The sequence below is a fragment of the Cetorhinus maximus genome, chromosome 6, assembly GCF_964194155.1.
Source record: "Cetorhinus maximus chromosome 6, sCetMax3.hap1.1, whole genome shotgun sequence".
In the NCBI taxonomy this organism is placed as follows: domain Eukaryota; kingdom Metazoa; phylum Chordata; class Chondrichthyes; order Lamniformes; family Cetorhinidae; genus Cetorhinus; species Cetorhinus maximus.
Window position 1 is genome coordinate 134,407,836 of NC_135884.1, and position 27,657 is coordinate 134,435,492.

At 41.6% G+C, this 27,657-nt stretch overlaps 1 protein-coding gene across 1 annotated transcript in view; it reads left to right on the forward strand.

Annotated features, from left to right (window-relative positions):
• The window catches only part of pkd1l2a (polycystic kidney disease 1 like 2a), a 127,476-nt gene that overhangs the window by 28,685 nt on the left and 71,134 nt on the right, over positions 1–27,657 (forward strand). The window contains exons 11-19 of the mRNA XM_078543021.1: positions 2,194–2,314; positions 3,573–3,717; positions 8,162–8,362; positions 10,407–10,552; positions 14,788–14,979; positions 15,579–15,704; positions 16,461–16,637; positions 16,759–16,886; positions 24,440–24,563. Of these exons, the coding sequence (XP_078399147.1) occupies positions 2,194–2,314; positions 3,573–3,717; positions 8,162–8,362; positions 10,407–10,552; positions 14,788–14,979; positions 15,579–15,704; positions 16,461–16,637; positions 16,759–16,886; positions 24,440–24,563 (1,360 nt within the window). The remainder of the gene's footprint in view (positions 1–2,193; positions 2,315–3,572; positions 3,718–8,161; positions 8,363–10,406; positions 10,553–14,787; positions 14,980–15,578; positions 15,705–16,460; positions 16,638–16,758; positions 16,887–24,439; positions 24,564–27,657) is intronic.

Below are 27,657 nucleotides of genomic sequence, written 5' to 3' on the forward strand. Positions count from 1 at the left end.
CGAGTCCTCATGACCCTTCAACAGAACTGGGCTAGAACTGACACTGATGAGCTGACAGCATAACCTTTGTGATGTAAAATGGTGGTGGTTACAGTGAGTGTCTCCGGCCAACCTCAGATTGTAGTGTATTTTTTTTAAGATTAGCCCTAATACCTTTTCAGTTGCTAATACAACTTGCAGCTGACTCACACATTAAAAGCAGAAGGTATTTCATTACTTTCTATATATTTTCTCTTGTCTTTGAAGGTGTATGCTGGCCATTGTGGGACATCTGCGTGCAGAACAACAAAATTGATACAGTTCATCAGGATCTGACTATCCATCCTTCCTGCCTACCTCCACCTAATTCTTTCATCTCAATCAGACTAACTGTAAGTAAACCTGGCACAATGAACAGTACAGCAGAGAAATGTCTGATCTTCACCAAGAGGAGCAAAAAGGGCATGAATATCAGGTATGTGAATAACATTTGGATTGAAGATTACTGTGTGCAGGATGGCTAGTTAGTGAGCTAGGTCATTTTTATATGCTGCTCAGCCTAAATGATAGCAGATTTCCATGCAGTCTGCAGTCCATTTTCAGTAATACAATCACATGCTTAGTATTGTAGACTTTGTATAAATATATATCTGGCTTAATCGTAATTCTAAGCGTAGATTCCAAATGTATTGTCATTGAGTGGTTCTGAACCCAGGGATAATATTACCTGGCACATTTTTGTGTTTGTTATCTTTTAACAATTTCCATGCTTGCCATGACAGAAATTCCAGCCTCCTAATAGATAGTCACCATCTAGGATGTGCGTCCTGAATCATACTTAGACTAGAGGCTCACAGTTCTAGTCTACATCTTGTTATCCTCACCAGGACCTGTACCACCTGTTTACTTTAGAACTAAATTCATACTAAAGTATTAATGAATATCATTTTAGACATGGTGCTTTATGGTTATAGTTTATAGTTTCTCGTTGAAATCATCAAAGGGTTTTCTGGCCATAAAGCATTTTCTCTATATTTTTCCCTGGAAAGATGGTGATAGTAATGAGCACAGGCATGAGCAACAAAGCTAAGGTAATTTAAATAGAATGGGTTTAGTGACATCAGCCCAGAGATTGTAATATTTTAGGATCCACTATTGGCTGAATTTTTGAATAAAGTAATTTTGTCCTCTGACATTATAAGTATTTATCATCCCAGTAGATGGTGGTGGAGTGCATGCTATACTAAGGATGAGACAATAATCAGATTTGGATTTGGACTTTGCCCACCCAAAGTCAAATGACATAAATTTGAAGTCCACTCAAATTTGTTGATGAGGGCAGAGGTAACTCCAGGAAATAGCCACACCCACTGTCAACCAATTCTGACACAGACTCTCCTCCAAGAAACTTGGAGTCCACTACCACTGGATAACAAATGTAACAATTCTCACTCTATCCAGGAAATTCTGAAACACCTCCATTCTCCCACACCTTTCCAGACTCCAGAGCAACGCAAACCTCAGGGGGAAATATAAAAGGATATCACATATTTTAAAATGGACTTGTTCCTGCTTACAGTCTCATTATTCATCACTGACATTCACCCCAATTTTTTTGGTGTCTAAAATGGCATAGGAGCCACATTGATGGGACAAACTGCTTAAACATTTCTTTATAGATGTACATTAGATTGTTTTTGAAAGGGAGACATTAGCTAATTGGACTAGAATGGGTTTTTATCTGAATATTACCTCACTGCAGACCAATTCATATTCAAAAGGGCATGTGTTCAGTATTCATTGCAGACAATGAAGCGATTGGGTAAAAACGTTTGGTTGAGGAACCAAGATTGGCAAGTCTGGTTAAGTGACTTGGTTGAAGAAAAGTCCTTTGGGGATTCCAGGGGATGGAACAAAGTATGTAGCAGAGCCTGAGCAATGAGATCTCAGCTGCTGATTTATTAGCGATGGGACCCTAAGTAGGAAATATGTGTCATCTATGTATGACTTCTTATTTATTAGGAAGCTACATTTGATATCCCCAAAATATAATGTGAAAGCTTATGTTTGTAAAGCACCTTCCACATAATGAAATGTCCCAGGGTGTTTATGCTCCTGTGAAAAATAAATATTTTGTTGGAATAACTTTGGTTGTCTAAACATAGCAATCATTAAGTTGAAATTGAAACTGAATTATCTTGTGCAATATTTTAGATGTGAGAACAACTGCAATCCAGTTGATCCCTTAGAAAATGTTACATTGACTGTCGATTGTCAAGATTGCAAGAATCCAGTCAAGTATAAATGGTATAGAGTGAATCCTTCAAAACAACAGGTAAAGGGAAAAAAAAGCAGACTACTTAATTTATAAAAATATTATGTTATGACCAATTCTGGAGAGGTGAATAAATTCCTCTTCCTCACTCCTGAGGTTGGCAAAAACAGAGTTTGATTTTTTTTTTAAAGTTGTGATTTTTCAATTTATTATTGAATTTGATGTAAAGCTATAAGAAAAAATAAGCCAGCCAGGTTTCTTGTGTTAACAAGGAGTTAGTTTTATTGTTAAAAACTCACTCAGGTAAAAGTATAAGACTTAATAAAAGGTAAAAACACTTCCTGATCCCCACAACATACACATGCACCTACTAGCATGCAAAAACAGAACAAGTTACAGGGCAGAGGAGGTGGAACTGATAAGAGTTAAAGTCTGTAAAAAAAAAAGAAATATACGTCCTGAGGTTCCTTTGATGGCCTTGGAGTTCCAGATGTTGTGGCCGATGTAAGCTAGCTGTTTTTCTAGAGGCAGTCTCTTTTAAACTGTAACCTGTCTTTTCCAAAGGAGATGCTATGGCACTTGAAGTTCCTTTCAATTGAAGTTCTCTATCACTGTGATGTATTCCAAAATGTAACAGAGATAGGGTCTGAACTTGAGAATAGCAGGGAGAGAGAGATGATGTTACATTCTGCAATGGTTTTTCTGGATTTTACTGCTTTCTGCAAACTATTCTGCTGTAACAAACAGACAAGCTTATAATCATAGCTTTTCATAAGTGGGGTTCCGGTTGTGTGACAGCTGCTATTGGCACACAGTTTAGGGGCAATCCATATTAATGAAGGAGCTTTGATCTCCCATTGTCAAAGCTATCAAGATGTCATCAAAGCAGATTGGGGATCCTTAGCATCTGCCTTGCATACTGAGGTTTATTGGCCCTTCTTTGTTCCTGGGACTTTCTGGGATCATGGAGTCTGGTGGCCTTTTGTCGTTATTTTTTGCAGAGAGTTCAGACAATGTGAAGTCCATCAGGGAACTACCTAGACATATCCTCTGGTAATCCACATTCAGAAGCTTCTAGAAACTTGGCCAATTTGTAGCTGACTACAGCCATTTTAAAACGCAATGTCTTTGCAGTTCTAGCTGTTTCTTTGTTTTTATAACAATCTAAGGCATTACATCAGCTTAGGAAACTAATGATTAATATTCCGCATGATACATCATCATGACAATTAGCACAAAGAGAATATTTTAAATATCACAATTAATATTACTTTACTTCTGACAATCTAGTAACATACAGATATATTTTCTATTTTAGATTAATCTGCCTTCTGCTTGTAATATCAAACAGCAAAACATTGCTCAGGAATCATTGACATTAATGAAGGAAAACACAAGTGTGTTGGTCTTGGGAAATGAGGAACTGGTTAAATTTGCTCCAGTTTTCAAAGTGAGGGCAGTAGGTAAGTCAGGTCAATCTCCTTAACAACCAGTACTGCTTTTGAACAATGTTGAAATGAATAATTATTTGATTCGTAGCAAACAGTTCAAAATTGAATCAGCCAAAAGACCTACAAAACTTCAAGAAGGCTTCTGAGCAGTTAACTCTCGAGGGAACTCCTCATTCTGCACCCCTATTCTTGGCCATCCACTGCCTTTGCTCCTACTGTCTCCTCTCTTCCACTGTTAGTTCCCCTGACTCAAATAGTGGGTGCATTTTAGTCCAAACTACAAGTTAACATAGACCATGCCTGCTCTATCTGAGCCCTGGATCTTCTCTCAAATTTGGTTTCCAAATTCCTGGACTTCTCTGGAAATCAAGACTACAATTCTGCACTGGACTACACTGTAAGTCTCAGAGCTATTGAGCAGCTGCTGCTCTGTTGCTCTGTTGGTTAGATTTTTAAGTAACTTTGATCAGCTTACAGCCTTTCCTCCAACTCTCCTCACAACCCTTCTAGATATCTGGACTCCTCAAACTCTGATCTCTTGATTTTAATCGCTGCACCATTGGTGGCCATACTTCCAGCTGCCTAGGCCCTAAGCTCTGGAATTCCCTACCTAAACTCTCCACCTGTTTATTTTCCTTGTAAGATGCTCCTCAAAACTTTGACCAAGTTCTTGGTCAGATGCCCTAACATTGCCTTATGTCAAAATTTGATCAAATCTTTGTATAATGTTCATTTGAAGTGCTTTGGGATGTTTTATTATAGTGTTTACTATGGAGTTATTATTATATAGCGTTAAAGGGGACTACACAAAATAAGAGGTAATGTTGTTGTACAGTCAGTTGTTTTGAAGACCAACTTAAATAACATTTGTCCAAATCTGTTCTAACTGGCTTAGAACTGGTGTTAATCCTACCAGAGTGGTCAAGTAGGAATAGCAATAAATTCTCTGGCCTAATTCACAACTCCAAAGTCTGGATTTGTGGACACAAGGATTGAGAGCTATGCCATTATACCAGATTAAAGAGCTGCCATGAGCAAAGATAGTAATGGTCAGCCTGACCTGAAATTTAGCTCTTTGGGGGGGGGGTTTGGGGGGTGGGGGGGTGGTGGGAGAGAGGAGGTGAGGGGCTACAGTGCAGGTATATGGGAATGGCACTGTGGAATGGCACAGAAGACAACGTTCCTTTCACGCGCCCACAGTGCTGTTGTGGCTTCAGCAGCCATAAAACAGAAGTAAGAGGCAGGCTTGCTCATTCAGTCAGACTCATGGTTTTTCTCATTCCTGGGATGTGGACATCGCTGGCTAGGCCAGCATTTATTGCCCATCCCTAATTGCCCTTGTTCAGAGGGCACATAAGACACATTGATTCTTATAGACCAGACCAGGTAAGAGTGGCAGATTTTCTTCCCTAAAGGACATTAGTGAACCAGATGGGTTTTTACAACAATCGACAATGGTTTCATGGTCATCATCAGACTCTCAATTGCATTCAAATTTCACCATCTGCCGTGGTGGGATTCAAACCCGGATCCCCAGAGCATTACCCTGAGTCTCTGGAATACTAGTCCAGTAACAATACCACTGTGCCACAGCCTCCCTTTTACCTAGGTTTTCCTTTTGCTTAATTTGCTCTGTCAGTTTTTGATGCCCTGTCCCAATAACTTTGACAAAGGTTGCTGATGGGTTGAATTGTCTCCAAAAATCTTGCTGAATATTTGTCTCCTTGTGGGTAGCTCTCCTTTAATCGTCCTTTAAATTTCACCAAAATGCAATCTTTTCCTCATCACTAGTGTCTTCTTTAAACATTAATAATAATTACCCGAGGTAGAAAATGTATATTTCTTAAACCTCCTTTTAGCTAACCACTTAGTAGCACAGACCCTAAGAGCAGCAAAAAAGTCTTGATGGCAGCCCTGACAATTGTTCTTGATTTTATGAAGCAGTGCACTGTTATGGTATATTACCAATGATTCTATTTGCCCAACAGTACAGGGAAAATCCTGGCTTTGTTCCAGTGTAAAATATGAATCACGTGCACTGACACCGTGCAATGGTTGGCCTCGTATGACTGGTCAAAGGATGGCTATGTTGGTTAGGTGCCCAGTCAAAAACAAGTGCGCCTGAGTTTGGTCGATTGGCTGATCTTTCTGGGTTTGATTCCTAATTGTCTGGTCACAGGTTGAGAGATATCGGGCAGAATTATACGCTCCCAAATCGGGAGGGCTCCCCGCATCTGGAAATGTATTATCGTGCATGATGATGTTGGGCCGTGTCCTCAACATCATCACGCCAGTTTTCTGGAATACGGCAGGTGGGCGGGCTTAAAAGTCAGAACCCCACCCGTGTTATGTAAATGTAAATTCATAGTGTATTTAAGGTTGTTAATGACCCAATTGACTGCCATATTACGTTGCCAACGCTATAATACGCCTTCAGAGTCAGAATCACGCCATGTGTTGATCCCATTTTTTTTAAGGGGTAGCTTGTTCGGGTGGGTTTAAAAGCTACAGCTAAGCCTTGAGTCTCAGCTCAGCAGTTAGCAGATCTGTTACTGCTGGGAGTGCTTCTTTGAATGAGTAGACTATCCAATTTAAAATCATATAAGTTACAGGCCTTTGTTCAGCTGCTGAGTGCTATATTTTCTTCCTGGCCACCTCCCAGGGCCATACAGTACCTGAGAGAGATGGGCATTGCGGTTTCGATTCTGCTGAAAAGATATGTAAGACTGCATTCATTAACAGTTTCAGATTATTTTATGGCTTGCTGCCTGTTCATTATTAGCTGAGTGCGTGCCAGCCTAGATACTGTGCTTATCCATAACATGCTCATTCAGCCAACCACCCACCCTAAAAATGGACCAAAGCTTTAAATACAGAATGCCGTCGTCAAAGATGTCCTTGTTGAATCATGAGTTCCAGGAAAATTGACTTTCCTCCTGCATTCATGTAGCACATTGGCACAAGATTGCACATACTGAGGCCTTACTCACCCTCATTAGGTAGTTGAGCCTTTTCTGGCATTGGGACCATTTCCTTCTGACCAGCCCAATACTGCTGACTTCCTCGGCCACCTCCTCCCACACTGCACATGTCTGGCTCGGCTTCCTCCTCCTACAAAGGATAGGCATCAGCTGCTCACATCGGTCGGACACTACACATAGGAGGGCTCTAGGCAAATCCTCGTTGAATCTAAGATCTGGTTTGGCCCTTCTCTCCCGCCTCTCCCCTCACTCCAATGGCACAGACATCTCTGGAAGGAAACACGCAACAGCTAGACAACTCCTCCGTGCATATAAGTGGTTAACTTATTCAGGTTAAAAAAGAATGCCACCTCTGATCAGTGCCAATGTTTGGAGACAGCAAAACTCAAAATAAAATGCACTCACCTGAGAAGCCTGCAAACTGCTGAATGACAAATTATTGTGCTGTGTTTGAAGCGACCCTGCATATGCTGGGTCCCCTGACACTGTCCCATGCCAGGGGCCCTTCAACCTATTGGCTGTGACCTCGTTCCGGGGGAACAGTCAACATCTTTGGAGGCCGGACATCCCGCCCTCCAACACTAATTGGGCAGGGTAACGGACTCAAACCCGCCTTGGAAATTAACATTTTATTGGGTGCATTCCAAAGACGCGCCCGATTGCGGAATCCGCCCTCAGCACCCCAGTGTATTATTCAGCCCATTGGTGTTTGAGAGATATTGTTTGAAGGTGACAGACATGGGCCTGCATTTTATGCTCTAGGCCGAGGGGAGTGTGAAATTGAAGGGTCAGGATTCCCTCCTAATTCCCACCTGCCCTGACCACGCAGCAATTTTACGCTGGGGTGGGCAAGGCCTTGGACAGGAAGCCTGCCCTTGGCCCAATTAAGGCCCTTAAGTAGCCAATTAATGGCAACTTAAAGGCCGTTTCCCGCCCAGCCTCAATTTTTAGGCTGGTGGAGGATTGAACCTCCATGGGGGAAGCCCAAAATACATCAAAGTTACATCCAGGGGGGGAAGTGGGGGAATGGAGCGGCACTTCCATCAGAAGCCCCTTCTGAAGTCGGGTGCTCCCCCCTTAAGGGCTGGTGGCCTCCAGGCCTTCCCAGCCCGAGACCCCAATCGCCCCCCCAAGTCCTTCCCTACCTTTCCCGCCCTGGGAACCCCTTCAACTTACCCAGGCATTGTCTCCGACATCTTCTTGAACTTCCTCTTCAGTCCACTGCAACGCTGTCACGTTCGAGGGGCTCGTTGGAGTGTAAATTGGCTGCGGGGCAGTTGGAGTCAACAGGAATGTGTTTCCCGCCAACTCTTCAGATGGCGGGAAACAAGACCCACTATCCGAAAAATTCAGGCCATGCAGAAAAAGTACTCGTGAAGGTCAAGGCTTACAAAATCTTTTTACTGATATTGTTAGAACCTACAGTAGGAGTGAGATATAATTGTATATTTGTTAACTTGTGTGTTTTGTTTTAGGGATAAGTGACAATGGTGATTATAAATACAAAGATTACATTGTTAGCATGATGCCTCCACTACCAGTACCATCCTGCAATGTTTTTCCCAGAGAAGGATCAACAGCCTCAACAAAATTCAGCATCAAATGCACTGTCACCTGCAGCTCTAACTCATCCTGCAGTTCTTCAGGCCTTACATACTGTTTCTTTGTAAAACCAGGTAATGCTTGTTTGACTCAAGAGAGTGTTGTTGGATTTACGACATGAGTTTGGGTTTTTAGGTTTATTTAGACTTTGGTCCACCTGAAGTGAAGATTGCAATTACAAAAGTGTATCCTGAGAGAAAACTTCCAAGACACATTATTAACTTTTTTCCACCACACCCAGTATTGTAGGAATGGTAAATGTTCAATGATAAATCTCTATCCAGTTTGAGAGGGAGAATGTCATCATTCATTGCAGTGGTAGCTGATTATTCTCCTTTGTTTATGTGACCATAGAAGAACATGAGGCATTAAGTAAGTTGAGGAGAATCTCTGCTTAGAAAGAAACAATTGCAGCTTAATGTTAAAAGAAAAACAAAAAGGCAAACTCTGGAATAAACATTGAAAACACAGAGCATGCACTTGACATCGGTAAAGAGAAAAGAAGGATTCATGTTTTGGGTATAGACAAAGGGTCTATATCTGAAATATTGATCCATTATTCCCTTTACAGATACTGATGAAGCTTCTTTGTATTTTCAGCAATTTCTGTTTCTATTTACAGTTAGGCAAGTCACATGAGGAGCCCATTAATATTCTCATGCCCGTTTTCCGGAATCAATGAGACAAAATGGGAGAAATTTATAGTAATGATAATGTATTAAATGCGCTGCTGACATCATTGCCTAAACATCATAGATTATCAACCTTCATTTTTATACTATTGACAATTTTTTTGACTTAATTTCTTTCTTAAATATTTCATTGGAATATCAATCATACATTAGAGAGTTGGATGTATGGCCGACAATGAAAACAGTCATCCTTTGATGAAGAGGATCCCAGATGCTGTTTTACACATTATTTTTGGAGTTCCTTTTCTTTAAGACATTGGTCCCAGCACAGAAAGAGAGCACAGGTTGAGGGGGTTGAGAATGGGGAATTTAGAATTAAAGATTTCCTGTCATTCCTGCTTAGTTTAGCAGCAGGCCCTGTTTTAAGTTTTTCAAGTAGGTTTCCCACCCACCAGGCTGGTTGGCTGTCTGATTGCAAAGCTGCTGGATAATGGATCAGAGATAAGTCCAGCATCCATTCTTTGCTGGTGAGGGAAATCAAATGCTGGGGAAGCAGGGAAAGTCAGGCATTGCAAGAGGGTATGGGGAGTCAGGCAACGTAGGGATGGGAGTCTACCAATCGTGGCGATCCTATCGCTGTGGACGAACATGGAAGTATGTTGGGCTATAAGGCAGCACTCCTGCAGTGCTGTCGAGGCACTTACCTGATAGATCTGGACATTCTCAATTCCCTTCAGCTACAGAGTTTCCAGAGACCTGGAAAACCTAGCCTGCAGTTATTCAAAATAAAACTTAAAAATGGAGGCAAGGAGCCTCCCTAAAATATTTTAGTGACCAACTTACTTCCTGAGAGCAGTTGGTCACCTCACCCTGACCACTCCTGACCCAGCTCTGTTAGTTCTGAATGTGGGTGGGTTGGAGGTGAGCTGGGGTTGAGTTGCCCTTATTTTTATTTTTATTCCACCCTCAAGGGGGTTAAAATCCCTCCCATAAAATCAGAAAAATAAAATGATTCTTTGAGTATAGCAACTAAGTAGACAGCAACTATCAAACATGGATGCTGAATTGTGGAATCTTTGCTGGGGCGTTAGCATATTTAAATTTCCTTTAAATCGATGGCATTGAGAGAAAATTATTTTAAAATGATTATCAAATTAGCAAGAATAGTGGCCTAACAATAACTTAAAAACTTATATGTGGAATCTTTCAACAATGTGGATATTAATGGTAGTGTCAGAATTTAACAAGTATGTTTTAAATGGGGGTTTATTTCATTTTGTCGGTAATCTAGACAGGAATTAACTTAATTGTAGATTCATAAAATCTTAAATGAGGAGGACATATGTGTGCCTCCTGTTCTTTCCCCTGCTTTTTTCACCCCTTCAAGTATTTATCCAATTCCCTTTTGAAATTTACTCTTGAATCTACATCCTCTATCCATGCAGGCAGAGAATTCTAGGTCATGAGGTGTTTGATGTCTTTTCAGATATTCCTTTACACTGTGGATCACAGCCGATGTTGCCACCTACTTACCTACCACTGGGAGACTCAAAGAATGATAACCAGTTGAATATCACAGTCACTGTCAGAAACAGTGCGGGCTCCTTTACCAGTATTCTTGTTACAGTGACGGTACGTTGTTTGCTGTGCCTTCTTATCTTGGAATAATGAATTCCTGAAAGGACCTAATTAGGACCTAAACAGAGCAGAAGATGCTGATGAAATAAAAGGGAAAAACGTAATTGCTGGAAGTCAGAGATAAGATAGAAGCTTCTATTAATACACATCAGAAGTGCAGATGCTGGAAATCTGAAATGAAAACAGAAAATGCCGGAAACACTCCCAATTCTCACAAAAGGCCATGGGCGGGTAACGTTAAGGCTGCTTCTCTCTCCACAGATGCTGCCAGTCCAGTTTCCAGCATTTTCCAGTTTTATATCTGAAGACAAAAGATAGGATTTGATGGGCTGATTTCAATTTATCCCATTTACTTCAATGGTTGCTCATTATCAGAAGAGATCCATTTTCTCACTGCATGGGGTTGCAGTCCCATCATGAATTTTGATATGAACTCACCGTTCATCTTTTTATTTTCAGTAGTTCTATTGCATATGAGTCACAAACCAGTTTGAAATGGGTGAGTAAGTTAATCCTCAGGGTTCGTTAGTGTTTATCCCAGTGTTAAGAGAGTCTAGTGAGGAGATTTGTGTGGCATTGACAATCATTGTTATTATTACCATTATTTTAGTCTTGGTCCTAAGCAGGGAAGCAATTGTGGCTTTCCCACCAGGTCAACTTAGTGAGTAGAGGTTCTGGGACTGAAGACGCCCAAAGGGTTTAGTAGTTTTTAACCTTCCTCTGGATCTCACAAGGAAGGTTTATAGCAGATGTCACTTCCTACTGGTGTCAGGTGGGAAACTGACTGCAGGGCTTACAGACAAGGCCTGGGGCTTAACATTTCCCAGGCCTCATTCTGCCAAGGTTTTGCCACCTATACACTCACCCATTCAGGTATCGCCCTGAGTTAAAACTGTGGCTTTTGATGCTGGAAGAATGTCTTAAAATGGGCTGAATGACCAACCTCATCTAGGAGCACCTTGCAAATTCTGGTTTTTGTTTACTTGGGATATCACTGGCAATTCTGGCATTAATCACTTACAGTGCTTCAAAACATTTGGAATATTCCATTAAATGCAAGTTTCTTAACAGCTTGCATCAGTAATTATAATGACAGTAAATTGAGGAGGAAAGAATAAGGGCTCAGATCTTGCAGTCCAAGTAGTGGTGAACGCTGAGAGGTTTGCAGCTATTTAGGGCTGCAACAGAACCGCAACTTCTGGGGAACAGACTCACACTCGAATCTGGAAGTTATGGTGAGCCTGACTGGGCTCTGGGGGAGCCCACACTGCTGGTCCTGCTAGCTCAGCATGTAATCTTGGGCTGTTTGCCCAGTACTTAGCTCAAGATTTACACTGATTTACTTAGGGCTGCTCTTAGCAGGCATAGAACCTGGGCAGGAGTGCAGCCTTTCAGCAGGAGAGTCAAAACACTCCCACATCACTGGAAACCCCAACACTACCGCACACCCCACACTCCCTGCACCCTCCTGCACTCCTAACATCCCCCCCTCACTTGCACTCTTGGCTCTTTCATCGCACTGATGTCGGAGAAGAGCCAGGGATGACAGGCAGGGTGGGGAGGGCCAGGGAGTGCCAAGGTGAATTACTAGGGGTTTGGTGAACAGAGGCAGGGGTGCTGGGGGGAGCTAAAATTAAAAATAGATTAAAGAAAATATTTTAAAATGATTAAAAACACTTAACCCTGACCTGCCATGGAGCTGAAGGTAGACTTCAAGGGCCATGTCTTCAGCTCATGAAGCCAAAGGGAGCATGGTTTCATTGGCATTGCACCTTGCCCATTGACCTCCCCACTTGCAGATGGATTCTCACTGAAGCCAGGTGAGCAAGTTCCAGCTGCAGCCAATGAGAAAGCTAAGAAACTAATTTAAAATATGATCAGTGGCACTTACTTCTGCTTCACCACTGACCACAAAATCGGGCCAAGATGAAATGGATATTATTGGGGCTATAGGTTTATGAGAATTAAGTATAAAATGTAATGATATACTGGAAAGTGTATAATTGAGTATTAAGAATAGTATGTTTTGTTATTGCGAACTATTGATATGCTCTTCATAGAGACTTCTAACTTTTAAAAAGAGATTCAAACTTCTAGTTGATAGTTGAAAGAATGACATGACAAGATTTCATGGTTTAAAATGTTTACTGTAACAAATGAGGGAAAACATTATGGCGAAACACTATTTTTCGTTTTGAAAGGCAGCTACTGAGAGGAACATTCCTTTTTTATGCTTAGTACCCATCGCACTTCCCACAGAATTACAGTGCTTTTAGCTAACAGTCCACAGTTGCTGCCAACTTCCAACGGGTTCCCGTATCCCTTCTTCGCTGAATAGTAACTTTGGGCGGCTATTTACAGGGATAGCATTTTCCCCTGTCGCGGGGGGTTGGGGGGGGTGGGGTGAGTTCGGGAGCGGGCATGGGCCGGCAGGCTTCTGATCGGCGCCCCCAATCGGGGGCGTGCTGCCATTTTAGGTGGGCGGGCCAAATAAGGCCTGCACAGCGTGACATTCGCCAGGAAGTGCTATGCGCTCCCCGTGCGGGTGGGAGGGATTCCCTCAGTCGGGAGTGCACTCTTTCAAGCATTCTTGCAAAAGAGCGCACAGATCTTGCTGAGGCAAAGCGCTGCCTCAGGGAGATCAGCTCCAATTCAAAAGTTGAAATAAATGTAATAAAAAATTTCCCTGCCATGTCCCCTCAAGTGACACTGTCACATGAGTTGGGACATGTCCATAACTTTTATTTAAGCATTTGATAAAAATTTAAATACCCTCATGAAACCTCATCCCGCCTGTGGATGCGGTTTCATGCTTTTTCCGAGGCCCGCCTGGACTCCCGGCCTGCCTGACAACCTTAAGGTTGGATGGGCAAGTCCATCAATCAGGTTAATTAGATTTTTTAATGGCCGTAATAGGTCATTGACAGTTCGGTGGGCACGCAGCCGAATCGGCTGCATGCCCGCTGAATTGAAAATCTTAATGATGCGGGGTGACATCAGGACGCATGCCCGACGTATCCCCGCATTATTTTACGTGTCGGCGAGTGGGCCCTGCCCCCGCTCACCGACCAGAAGATGCTGGCCCAGGTTCTTACTTCAGTTTTTGGAGAGTTCCTTAAATCCACCACCAGAGTAAGGCCTGTTCCAGTGATTCTCCTTCCCTCTGGCCATGCCAGAACAAACATTCCAGAATCCCTAGATGGCTGCAGAATGCGTCTCTTTGGCTAGAGACCATCTTCCTCCCATATCTGGTTGCGGGGGCTCGCAAAGCCAAGCAGCCTTTTCTCTCTGCTGATCACACAGGACCTCTGCTGTCTGTCTGTGATATTCATTGATTTGTAGGGAAGCCTGTAACCTGATCTCAAAAATAGCTTCTTCGATCCTCTTCCCCATGGCGACATGAAACACATTAACCTTGAATTAGAAATGATAACTAACTATTCTTGACCCCAACTCCCTTTCATCTTAGAACTAATCAGACAGTTTGCAGCACAACTGTTTACAATCCTATACCTACAACACCCTTCAGGGACTTTAGGAGACTCAGAGTCTACTCAATGCCAACTTAGAGACTGTTACCATTGTTTCCAAGCATAAAAAAGTTTGCACTTTCTTCTCCATCTCAGTTCTCTAAGCCTTCTTTTGATCTCTAACAATCAAATCACCCAGGCTTACTGTCAGGCAGACTGCAGAAAAGGTCACATTACCCCCTTAACTTACCCTAAATTTAAAGCTCCAAGCATCATTCCAAAATATAATAATCTTGTAAACCTCAAAATTGTAACAATATAGATTAATGAAGATTAAACATAATAAATGTAATGTGGATGGGGAAAGACTATTATTGGAGGTTAAGCAAAGCATGTGGTATGCGATATCTGAAGGTACATGGGCTATATCATTAATACAGGCATTGCAACAATGCATGGGTCAGAAAGGTGCCCTCTGCAGTTGTGGTGTCACCAAATGAAGCCTTTTTAAAAAAATTGAATTCAAATTCTCAAACTGCCATGGTGGGATTTGAACTCCAATTCAAAATGGTTAACTCCTTCATGCTAATAGCGCATTCCTATCCAGTGATTGTTGTTGTGTGCTGACAACAGGTTAGGGTCACAGAAGAATCATGAATTTAAAAAGGGATAAACTATATCAAAGGTAATCTTGTTACATTTAATTTTGCACCCCCCCCCCCCCCCCCCACCACCACCCCTGGCCCATTCCAATTACAGGTTCATGAGTTCTCAAGCAGTGGTAATGACAAGGATCTAGCAACACTCTTATCAGAAAATTTAGAGGATATATCAAGTGCAACAACCAACAATTCCTTACTAATCCAACTATTTGAGTCTGTCTCTTCTGTACTGAATCAAGAGGCCAGGGCAGGAGCTATGGGCAAACTGGCCCCAGAAGACAAAAAACAGGTAACAGATCTTATTTTTTTTAAAAAGGCTATTGTACAAATGAATAAAGTATCAATAATCATGGCCTTTATTTCTGAAAAGGAACTTAAATTAATGATATTGTACCCCAATATTCCCCAGCTACCAATTTAATATTTAGACAAATAACTTTTAAACACTGGAAGCTCTGTTGGTTATTTTGATCACCTGACATTAATATAACATGAAAATTAGGTTTGAATTTATTGATAGATCCATGACACTTTAATATGTGTGTAATTTCTGTTATTTAGGTCACTTAACTAACTTGTGGCTATCAATTTCCTCAATTTTTCCTGGGGCTTTATGCTGCATAGGAATCACAGTTGCTCTCATTCGCCATTTATGTCAAAATCTCAGTTGCTTTCTAAAAGGGTCTGAACTCTAGAGTTCAACGAGAATCCATGTCACTTAAACTAACTCAGTTCAAGCAATCTAATTTAAGCGAGCATAGACGCTGGCTCAAGTTTGAATAATTCCCCAGCTAACAGAATTATATGTTCATTGTACAAAGAAGAACTCACTGAAGTATAATGAAAATGTGTCTGTTTCTGTTTCCTGCTACCAAAAACATCCCCAAGTTGAGGGAAACAATGCTTTCAAACTTGTCTGTTGTGGATGTCTCATCACTGCACAAGGCTGTTGAAGTTTCAGAAGTTTTAAAACAGCTAACCCACAGGCCTGACGAACTCACCTCTACGTCACAGGTACCTCCAGTAATCTCTTCCCCAGAAAGCAGTGGAGACAGGGCCATTGAATATTTTTAAGGCAGAGGTAGATAGATTCTTGACTAATAAGGGAGTCAAAGTTTATTGGGGTAGGTGGAATGTGCAGTTGAGGCCATAATCAGATCAGCCATGATCTTATTGAATGGTGGAGCAGGTTCGAGGGGCTGAGTAGCTTACTCGTGCTCCCAATTTGTATGTTCAGATGTTAATTGTTATTCTACCTCTTCCCACTTTTCCCCCAATGACCCTCACTGTTCTTGTTCTGTTGCCTTCTGTCAGGAATTTTCTGTGCTGAACAATTTAGTAGCAAGAAAGTTCGTTCATTCATGCGTGCTCTGATTGAAGGCAGGTTATTGGCTCACTCTGCTGATACTTCATCCTGAGCAGTTTTTTCCAATGGTGGTTTGCCACTCTCTTCCACTCTCAGGGGCAGGGTGAAGGGGCAGATTACAGAGCCTACCTCAGCCTGAACAGCAATCAAAACCATATTTCTGGCACTGTTCTGAACCCCACACTAGCCAACTAAACTAACCAACCGCATAGCAAGAAGGTAGAGATAGAAAAATCTATCTGGAGGTATTCATCCCCAAAGTGACATAAACCTTCAATTATTAACACCTTTTCCTGATTGAAAACATAATTGAAGAGAGGAAATGTATCTAAATGATTGGTTCACTGCATTATGCCAAGGCAGAATATTGAACTATCTGCATTTCTTTCCTATCTCCTGTTAAGTTGGAAGCTAGTTCAACCCTTCTGAATATGGGTAAATCATTGCTGACTCTCAGTGCTGTGGATGATGAAGACCCTGAGAAACGAACCATTGCAGCCAATATCCTCTTTAATGTGGTTAACAATGTTCTGGAAGCTTCAGTAGAAAATGATGCACAGGACAATTTGGCTACAGACACGGTAATAATCAGACAATTTACTGTGGAATGAGCTCAGACTTTTCATAATTAAATCATAGCACTATTAAAAGTTGAAGGAATTGTGCTGTGCAACTTTTTAAAGGTACATTTTTACCTTTCAGCAAAGAGTGATCTCAAAGAAGTTATTGGACACAATAGACCATTTGCAGTCTGTGGTGCTAAATGAAGCAATAGCAGATGAAGAACCTGTTCTGATGACGATGCCCTCAGTGAGCATGTATCTACAGAGGTAATCAGAAAGCTTTTATCATCTATTTTATGATTAATAAGACTAAGAAGTTAATAAAATAATGCAATGATGTGCATCACATTATCAGGTGGATTGATGATATCCAATGTTATATTAACTGTCAGATATTTGTAGAAAGGATGTTAATGGTGGGGAACCGAACTCTTCCCACTTTGAGGTATCCAGTGTCAGGTTTTCCCAAGTTGGTTATATGGCCAGATGTAGAATAAATTAACCTCAACTCTGCCCCCATTATGATTCATGAATTTTGCCATATAGTACCCATTTTTCAGGTGCTAACTAGCAAACTGCGGCCAGAAAGTGTACGCATATTTATGGCTGGAAATGCACCACCCACCACATTGAAAAAGGTAGTTGTGTTGGTGACAGAAGTGCATGCTTGCAACAGTTAAAGGGGGAAATAAGTTATTTAAATTAGAGCCCCGTGCTTCTTGCAGATCCCGTGGTAAATTTTGAATGACTCCAGTGCTTCATTCACTGCAAGCTGAATTGGCACAGCACAAGATGGCACTAACTGGCAAGAAGGTCCCCTCATATTTAACTGAATGTGGGGTGCTCCACCCAATCTCAAAATATAACTGGTCAGTTCCCACCCCCACCCTCCCCAATCCTGTCTACTGCTACCCCCATCCCACCCCCCTGAACATCCCCTCACCACCATCCATCGGCTACTGCTACCCTCCCCCACTGGTATACCATAGGTGCCATCTACTGGAAGCACAACAGCAATTCACCAAGGCTTCTTAACCAGTTCTTCCCAAACCTGTGATCTCCACCACCTTTAAGGACAAGAGGGAAAGTATTTGGGAACACAAGGCTCCCTAGACAGCACCTCCCAAACCCACAACTACTACCATCTAGAAGCACAAGGGCAGCAGAAATATGGGAATACCAGCACTTAGAAGCCCCCCTCCAAGTCACTCAACATCCTGACTTGGAAATATATTGCCGTTCCTTCGCTGTCACTGGGTCAAAATCCTGGAACTCCCTCCCTAACAGCACTGAGGGTGTACCTACACCACATGGACTGCGCTGGTTCAAGAAGGCAGCTCACCTTCTCAAGGGCAATTAGGGGGTGGGCAATAAATTCTGGCCTAGCCAGCAATGTTCACATCCCATGAACGACTATAAAAGAAAAACAACATTGCCCTAAGGTACCCTTCCAATCACACACCACTCTGGCTTGGATGCACTGCAGCCACAGAATGCTAGTAATGAAGTGGGGAAATATAAAGCCGAATTTTGGTGTTAAATTTTGTTTGTAAATGCCCCTGTGAAGCATCTTGAACATTTTACTATGAGCAAGGCATTTTATAAATACAAGTTGTCGTTCAGAAGGTAATAAATTTGCATTAACTATGAGACACAGCAGCTTTAAATTTAATGCAAAAGTAGTAAGTGATCATTAATAGAGAATGTGAGTAAATAAACAGTTGCTGTAGCGATAAGCACTACTTATCTGGCAAACAAAGTTCTGGTAGGCAAAGTTCAAAGTCGAGGTTTAGTTTATTGTTTATACCAGGATGACCAATCAATCAGAACTAAAAACAAACACTGATGAGTAGAAACCTAATTAGCCGCAGGAATTACTTATGACTTTAACACTTCCCACAGTGGGTGTTGGGTTGGAGTTTGTGGGCTTGAATCTCCATTTACAGAAATACATGGATACATCTCTCACAGAGATTACCTCTATTTAACCGCTAATACATGGATCAAATAATAAATGCCACCTGTCCTGGATGGAGGCGCGCTCTCAAAGCTTATATATTTCTGCAATAAATACTGGCCACAACTGCTAGAGTGGAGGGGGAGACCCTCCATTGGGTGGCCTGCATAGGTCAGAGCTGTGCCAACAGTTGGATACTTTCAGGAGGTGGCCAGCTCCTTGCTGGCATCCAAATAAGGATGGTGAATGGGTTCCCAAGGTGGGAGGATCAATAAGAGGGCCCACAACACTGGATGACCAGCAGCCCCCATCAGGAGAGGTGAACACTGCTGAGGCAGGTAGCAGACCTCAGCTTGGAGGCATTCTCTGAAGCGGGCTGTAAATGTAAAAATAAAGAATGCCCCCAGCTGTTAGGGTCGTCAGTGTGGAGGGGGAGCCCACATTCAGGATTGCTTGTGTCCATGGCTGTGCCCTTCTCACTGCAGTGGCTCTGCGATAGCGGTATTGAAAGGGATTCCGATGGCTCCTGGCCTACCGCGGGGATATCACCGCTAGGCAGCTGCCTGGCTCCAGCCTCAGCAGGGGGCCCATCAACGTCAGGAAGATGACGGCACATTCTGGAAATGGCCTCTTAATTGTCCTAATTGGCTGCCCTCCTCCATGGAGTGGGTTGCTGGTTCCCATGACAGCCCACCTCCAGCAAGATCGCACAGAAGCAAGAACGCGTTGGAGAGCCTACACAATGGGCAATTTTCAAAAATTACCCACTGCTCCCCCAAGCCCCAGCCTCCAAAACCACCTCCACTGGCTTGGTAAGATTCTGCCCTCTGTAAGGATTCTTCAATCCAATTGGTTAAGAAGATACACTATTGCTTGCCTATGGTTCACTCAGATCCTAGAACTGCTGTAGAGGATGTTGCAATGTTTTAACAGTGTAAACGCCCACAGAGATGAACAGTGAACTGTGTATGTTCTCTGCTGAGTGCAAATTTGTGCCCAATACGTCAAAATATGCACTCCTAATCTACTCCAAACTTGCTTTAAAATTGTGCAAATGTTTTGCATTATGTACCCCCTTTTAAGGAGCTGCATTTGGGACTCTAAATATTCACTGGAGCAAAATCATTTGGCGCAAGTCCTTCTAGTTTAGAAGACAGGATATCCAGCAGCATTGTCCATCCAATTTGTTATTATGATAACAAGCACAAGAGACACAGTCATGCATTTTGATGAGATCTATGTCATCACATTGTGCACTTGTAAACAACCAAAGGTTAAGTTTAAGGAGCCTATATCCTCAAAATATATCCAGCTCACCTTGAAAATGAAGTCAAGGTAACTTCATGGATTGAAAAGCCAGCCATTAAAAAAAAAACAAAAACAAAAATAAAAATACCTGGAAAAACTCAGCAGGTCTGGCAGCATCTGTGGAGAGGAACACAGTTAACGTTTCAAGTCTATATAACTCTTCAACAGAACTAACGAAAAATAGAAGAGAGGTGAAATATAAGCTGGTTTTAAGGTGAGCTGGATATATTTTGAGGACAAGTAGAGCTGGATAGAGGGCCAGTGATAGGTGGAGATAACCAAAAGATGTCATAGACAAAAGGGCAAAGAGGTGTTGATGGTGATGATATTAGCTAAGAAATGTGCTAATAGGTGACATTAAGGGTAATTTTAAAAAAAACCTTTACAAGCTTAATAATGCTTTTAAAATTAGACACGGGAGGTATTTTTGTAATTAAATTCTCAGATTTGGATCCTTAGTTTTTCTTTAACCTTGCCAAAGCACTTAGTGTCCCAAAAGATGAGTGGCAGCAAAAAACACTTATAGAGAAGGTACCTCCCACAGTAAGAGAAATTTGGAGGGTACATCAAGAGAAATCATTCTCATCTACCATTACCATCCAACACTGACTCAGGCCGGGAACAGGACCAAGCCGTTTTGTCAGGACGATGGGGAAAGGCTCCCAGTTGAGCAAAAAAACAACTTTAAAAGCGCTGGTTCAAAACTATATATGGATTGTATTGAACTGCGCTTGGGTTTTGTACAATCAGTGATCCATGGAGAAGAGCACCTAATAATTAATCCCTTTTTGAGTTTCCCCACAGATACTTGTTTACTTTTGTGTCTTTAAATCAGAAACAAGAAAAAGAATGCTTCCGTTTCTACTTTTCTGAATGTTAATGCTCCCTCTATTGGCAAAACAATTAAAATTGAGAGTGTGACAGCTGCCAATTTATGTTTGAAGCTATTCCTGCCAAGGTTTCTTCAAAGAGGCTTCAAATACAAATACAAGTACAAGTACATAAAGTGTAAACTTAAAAGAAACTTAATTTTTCACAGAAATTTCACTAGAATTTAGCAAGAAAATGACAGTGTGTTTTTGATCGCTGCGCTCCGTGGATACGGTACTAGTATTGTTTATATTTTAAAAATGCCTCATCCTGTTTGAATCAGCACCACCTGCTGGACTTTATTATTTATAAATTGAATATTAATCTAATTTTAGCCTGTGAGAAGCAGTACTAAATTTAGAAATCTATGTCGAGAAATCTGCCCATATGTGTAGTCATTAAGAAGAAAGGGTGTGTATTTATGTAACACCTTACACACCCTCAGGATGTCCCAAAGCACTTCACAGTCAATCCATTACTTTTGAAGCCCGCTCACTGTTGTTAGGTAAACAAACACAGAAGGTAATTAGAACACAGTGAAGTTCCACAAAGAGAAATGAGGTGAATAACCAGGCAATCTGTTTTACGACTGAGGGATAAATGTTACACTGGGCATCAGTCAGAATTCGCCATGGTACCATGGCATCATTCAAATCCAACTGAACAGGTAGACAGGGGGTAAAAATTGGATTTCATTGCACCTTTTCTGCAAGTGCAAAACATAGGTAGAATAAGGGTCAATGTCCCCTCCCAAAGTGTACCTGAAAGACGTCTGATCTAATATTGACCTGGCCACTTGTGAGATTTCTCTGGTGACGGACTAAGACATTTACATATATAAATGAGGGACCTAATGTCTGCTTTGCACCCCCACTCCCCCAAAAAAATTGGATAGTACCAACAAAGGCCGGGTCTTCTTTCTTTAAATTTTCAAAATCCATCCCCATGAAGCCGGGGATGGAGTATTGCACTGATTCCTGTGATACTGACCATAGTGCCCCCTTTCCATTCCAGCATCCCCTCTCAGCATTTATTTTTTAAGGTTGAGGTAGCTGTGGAGGTGCAAGAGGTGCCAGTAGCTCGCCCAAATTATGCTAATAAGGCCCAAGGCCCAACTTCAGGTTGGCCTCTAGCCTCCCAATTAGAATCACCAAAACTGGTTTGAGACATTCCTGGGGGTCTGATCATGTGTCAATCTGCCATGTGACACTCTGATCACGTGATGCCTAATCACATGATCAAATATTTATTCCATTCCTTTAATCATTACCTCAATATAGTCACCTGATGAAGAATCCCATGGTTTAATGTCGCTAATTCAACCGCAGTCCCTCCTCCCTGCAACCTTGTTTCTTCCAGCGAGAATCCTTCATTTCTGTTCCTTTGTTCCCTATTCACCCATCAGTGGAAACACTCTTTCACTACTTACCCACAGTAAGATCCCCAAGTTTCACTCTGCTCCTCTCTCATGCTACATCCACTCACCACCTTGCTACTCCTGCTGCTGCTTCCAATTGCATGGACACTGGGCCCCATGCCTACCCTGCTTATCAGTTTCTGTCAATGCGTATCAGATCCAGGGTGTCTCCTCAGTCAGGGAGTCTCAGATCCAGGGTGTCTCCTCAGTCAGGGAGTCTCAGATCCAGGGTGTCTCCTCAGTCAATGCGTCGCAGATCCAGGGTGTCTCCTCAGTCAGTGAGTCTCAAATCCAGGATGTCTCCTCAGTCAGTGAGTCTCATATCCAGGGCATCTCCTCCATCAATGCGTCACAGATCCAGGGTGCCTCCTCAGTCAATGAGTCTCAGATCCAGGATGTCTCCTCAGTCAGTGAGTCTCATATCCAGGGCATCTCCTCCGTCAATGAGTCTCAGATCTAGGGCATCTCCTCAGTCAATGAGTCTCAGATCCAGGGTGTCTCCTCAGTCAATGAGTCTCAGATCCAGGGTGTCTCCTCAGTCAATGAGTCTCAGATCCAGGGTGTCTCCTCAGTCAATGAGTCTCAGATCCAGGGTGTCTCCTCAGTCAGGGAATCGCCTCAGTCAGGGTGTCTCAGCCAGCTTCATTCTGGAGCAACTTTGGATTTTCTCTTCAACTGTAGCATTGGTGCAAAATAAAACGATTTCACACTGTATTGTAGTTCAACCACTTTGTGCTTGTTTATCTTAGTAATATCTGTGCAAACCTTGCTGGATTGGCCAAAACAGCCCAATCAGGGAATCTTAAAAATCAGCGAGTTATCTTCAAAACAACTGACACTTGGTGTTAGATGTAATCTTTTACATTGGTTTAAGATTCAATTTACCAGATTCAGACCTGCCCACAAAGCTGGCCATACCTTGGCTGAAATTGCAAGATGGTGCTAATCGCACTGATTCAATAAGGCTCTTCGAATTGTGTATATTTTTTTTAGGCGTACAGGCACCAATAGGTGCATTTCAAAAGTATTTTTCAGATCAAAAAATATTTAGTTTACCACAAAACTGGCAGATGTACACCAATGAAACTAACAAGTGTTCATTATAGCTTTTTAAAGTTATTTTCAATGATTTTGAATTAGGCATTCAGAGGTGGAGGACTGGATACTTATTAAAAATGTTGATTTTTGCTGATCAACCCATTTTTAGCTGTGTTAATAAAACTGCACCAGTTATCACTCTTAAATACATCAAGGAAAACTTTTTAATGGGAAGAAAAAGAAAATGACAATTATATTCTATTACACTGCCCAATTGCAGTGGTTCATGGAAGATTTTACATTTGTGAATACTTAAATTAATTTTTGTCAGAAACTCAAACTGCAACCCTAAGCAGCACAAGTTTGAATGCATTTTGGGTGCAATTTCCCAATTTGCACCCAAAGCAAAATCCTACCCGACTATTTTGGTTTGAAGGTAACGTTTCCATGATATTTTCCAAGTATCATCACCTGTGGCACACATGTAACATGTAGATTTTTATAGATTTTACAAACTTGGTTAAAATTTGTTGCAAGCTGCAAATTAGGCTTTAAAGGAACCTAAAGTTACTTCTTCATATAAATTGGGGCCAGCGAGATATCAAACCAGATAAAAGCACAGAGAACTTTTAATATATCTCTATGAAATTTAAAACAACAAAAGAGAATTCTGTTTAAATCTGGTGCAGAAATATTACTGGAGGGTTAATGCACCTGTCTAACAAACATTTAACAAGGTGGATTTAATGTGTAATGTGTAAATTAATAATATAACAGGATAGAAATTCATCTGGATAGTAGCAGGAAATAGGAACTATAATGTCAGCTGCCTGTTACACCACCCACCCGCCTCCGCAACTTAACGTCCAATTCAACTGACATCAGTGGAACTGAATATCAGGCGGGAGGTATAACAGGTGTCTCTATAATGGCATGATTCTCACTACCTGCTAAGACTGAATTATACATAAAAGAATTTCTACTAAGGTGAAGCCAATCTTGATGGAACTTTGGCAATCCAACATATGAAAAGAGCACAAACTATGATCAAATTTACACTTAATGCTGATTATGGAAGAATAAAAAGGAAAACATTATTTTTCAAAACCTAGAAATTATCCATGTTTGACTGATGAATATTTTGAATTTCCCTTTTTGCCTTGAAAACTCGGGGAACTTTTATCAAATAAAGCCTGACATAAAGTGAATTGCTGTTGATTGTGTTTGAAGGGTAGCAGCAGACAGCACAGAAGGAAATTCCATCATTCTGGCTGATTCCACTGTGACAAGCTTCACCCTTCCAGCATTCCCATCTCTGCATGTTCAAGATGACATGGACACAGTTGATGTGCGGGTGGGTACAATGCACCATAAATGAAATTGTATCGTTTATATAACTCTTATGTGCCTGCTTGAATGGAAAAGGATGAAATTTCAATTTATTTTAAAGTCAGTTAAATAAATGCACTGGGTGAGCACATGGGAGCTCAGAAGATGAAAGGTAATTTTTGAGCAAATTGCTTTGTAAATTCCATCAGAAAACAAGACATCTGTGCTCTTTCCTGGCCCCCATAAATCTGTAAAACAAAACCCATCAGCTTACCTGGTTTGAGTGTGGTCTGCAGTGGACCTTTCATGATTACTGGGTAGGCTGTTCAACACCTAGTGCCAGTGGTGAACGTGAAGAGTGCATCAGGATCCTAAAACTTGTGTAGAACTTCCAATTTGCATATTATAAGTGGGCTCCCAAGTGAAACAGCAGGTCATCTGGTATGCCCATGTGACCACCCCAATATCTAGTTCATAGTTCATATTAATATTTTAGAGGTAAATTTAAGTTTAACTGTAGAAAATAGGATAAATGCAATTGAAACAGCTTGACATCAATTAGACTTAAAAGGCTGGGGCTGTGTTGACTTAAGTGGTTAAAAGCTAGAAAGGTAAAAATCCTGAAACAGCAAGTGGGCTTACTTAGCGAGAAAGCTGGAGACATAATGTCTACATTGCCTGCAAAGAAGTGCAGTCCAGTTTTGGGAGTTAAATTAATATAAAAGCATTCAGTGAACTCTGAAAGGCTACATCGTCATGGAGATGGGTGGAGCTTAAGAATGCTCTCTGGTTTCAATTTATCTGAGTGCTCTGTAGCAAGAGAAGAGTCTCCATACTGAAAAGGGGCTGCTGTTAACAGGCTCCAGGCAGTTAAGACTCAGAAAAGCACTTGGAGCCATTTGGTGCAGCTGTGTCGGTTGCAGTTTGGACCTCATGTGATTTGCGGCTGACAAAGAAGCCCTGGGAGCTGTTAGCAGGCTTCAGGCAGTTACGGCTCAGGAAAGGCCCTGTGGAGATGAGAGGGTGGCGGAAGGTTGCTAGTTCCTTCCTTGAGCTCCAAGAAGCCCTATGAGCCATTTATAGCTCAATGCAGTCAGGGGAGAGGAATTCTGAGAAACCCAGGAGCAATGCCAGCTGAGTGAAGCTAGCAGTCTGAAAGAGTTGGAATTGTGCCAGTAATTAGGAGATGGGAGTGCAGTATTGTGAACAGAGTCTCAGGAGAAAAGGTTGAGCCATCAGAAGATGAGCTATTGTTGAGGTAGTTCAAGTTGGGGTGGCTTTTGACGAAATTCAGAAGCTAGATCTTTGAAAGTAAAGATTTTAAATCCCTCCTGAGGGAGACAGAGTTCTACTAAGATTTTGTGATTCACAGTGGCCACTGACATCTGTGTGGGCTGCTCTTAAATTCATGGGATCTGTCTTGGTCACACCTGCCATTTAATATGCAGTATGCACAGTTTGCCTGTTAACTCATGTTTACTTCATGTTAATTCTGAACATTAGAGCATAAGATAGATATTGTAAATTGTTTTACTTCTATGAATTTGTAAAGTTTATTTTGTTTGTTTAAAACCATGGAATCTTGTGGCTTTATTCTCCTTCAAACTTTGCCTGCTTTAAACAAAATGGTACTGGTCACACCTGAAAACAGGGAAAAAAATCATCCCCATAGTTTCTGTATTCACATAACCTTTAAACTGAGTACATTATTCAGCAGTAGAGTGAAACTATTCTTCAGGGTTTCCTGTTGAACCTCCTGTGCAGTACCTCAAATCTTGGGCGGCCTTTTGTTATATTCTGAACACAATGATTTTCTTTTTAAAAATCAGCAGCTTCAGATAATACAGGAGGAAGACAGAATAATGTCAACTCATTTGCTTTATGTTTAGCTTATCATATGAATTTACCATCTATATTTGACAACCTATCTTGAATTCCTGCATTTAGTCCACCTTTGTAGCACAATACAATTTGCAAAGTACCTTCTAGTCATTGCATTGTTATTGGAATATAAAGAAACAATTACCCTTTGTAAAAGTAGTGTCCTGAACGAGGTGGAATTGATGAGAATTGGACACAACTAGTGCCAATTTGGAGAATATGTATCAGCTGGGTCTTTCAATTTGCTCAATAATTCGCACTCCGTTATGTGCCTGACCTAGTACATTTTAAGACTTTATTAAGATAATCAGCAAAATGAACGGCATCAGGACTGGAGTTATACTGCCTTCTGTGTGAACTCAAGCTGGTGTGAGGCAGTCACTTGGAGGGGCCCTATACCTTGTGGTTTCAATGCACTCTGTAGCCTCTTGTGTTATATCACCACCTATATATTATGCTCAATGAATACCATTTTATATTAATATGGAAGTTGCAATCTTTAATCAACTACAGAAAGAAGTCTTTAGTTTCAACACAAGTCTGTATTTTTTTTTATAAGAGTAGAAACAAATGACTAAGGGAATAACTTTTCAAATCACTGCCCCACTTTATTGAAGAAAATTAAAATCTGAACATAATGGGCGGGACTTTCCGCTCCCGCCCACCGTCACAATCTTCCGGTCCCACCGCAAACCAATGGACTTCTGGCTGGGGCACTGCCTCGCCTGCGACGGGGCTGGAAAATCCCGGCCAGTGTCTGTTTTAGGTTTGGTAATAGATGTCTCCTTCCTGATCAGCATGAAAAGTCCCTGAGTCAGTGAGAAACTTAAACCTAATATTTCCAGAGAATATTCCTAGAGAAAGGTGTATCATTTAGGGACATAGATTGGATCCTGGTTCTGCCAGGATTATTCCCCCTTTAGACCACGCCTTTAAATCCCAGTCAAGGAACTATTGGTGTATCTTAAACCTGTTCCCCACAATGGAAAGGGGGCATCCTGGGGATGTTTCCAGGCTTCTTTGGGAAAATCCTCTCCCTGCACCCTTCAATCGCTGGGGTGGAACTTGTGCCGGTAAAGGCCCCAAAGCCTCACTGGGATAAAGCAATAAGCCCGGAGAAATCAATTAGATTCACTAATTGAAGTGGCTCCAGAGGAAAAGAGGAATTTAGAAAAACAAAAAATTCTTCAGCCCCCTCAGATCTCTGGACTCTGTTCAATCTTAGAATGGCTTGCAGC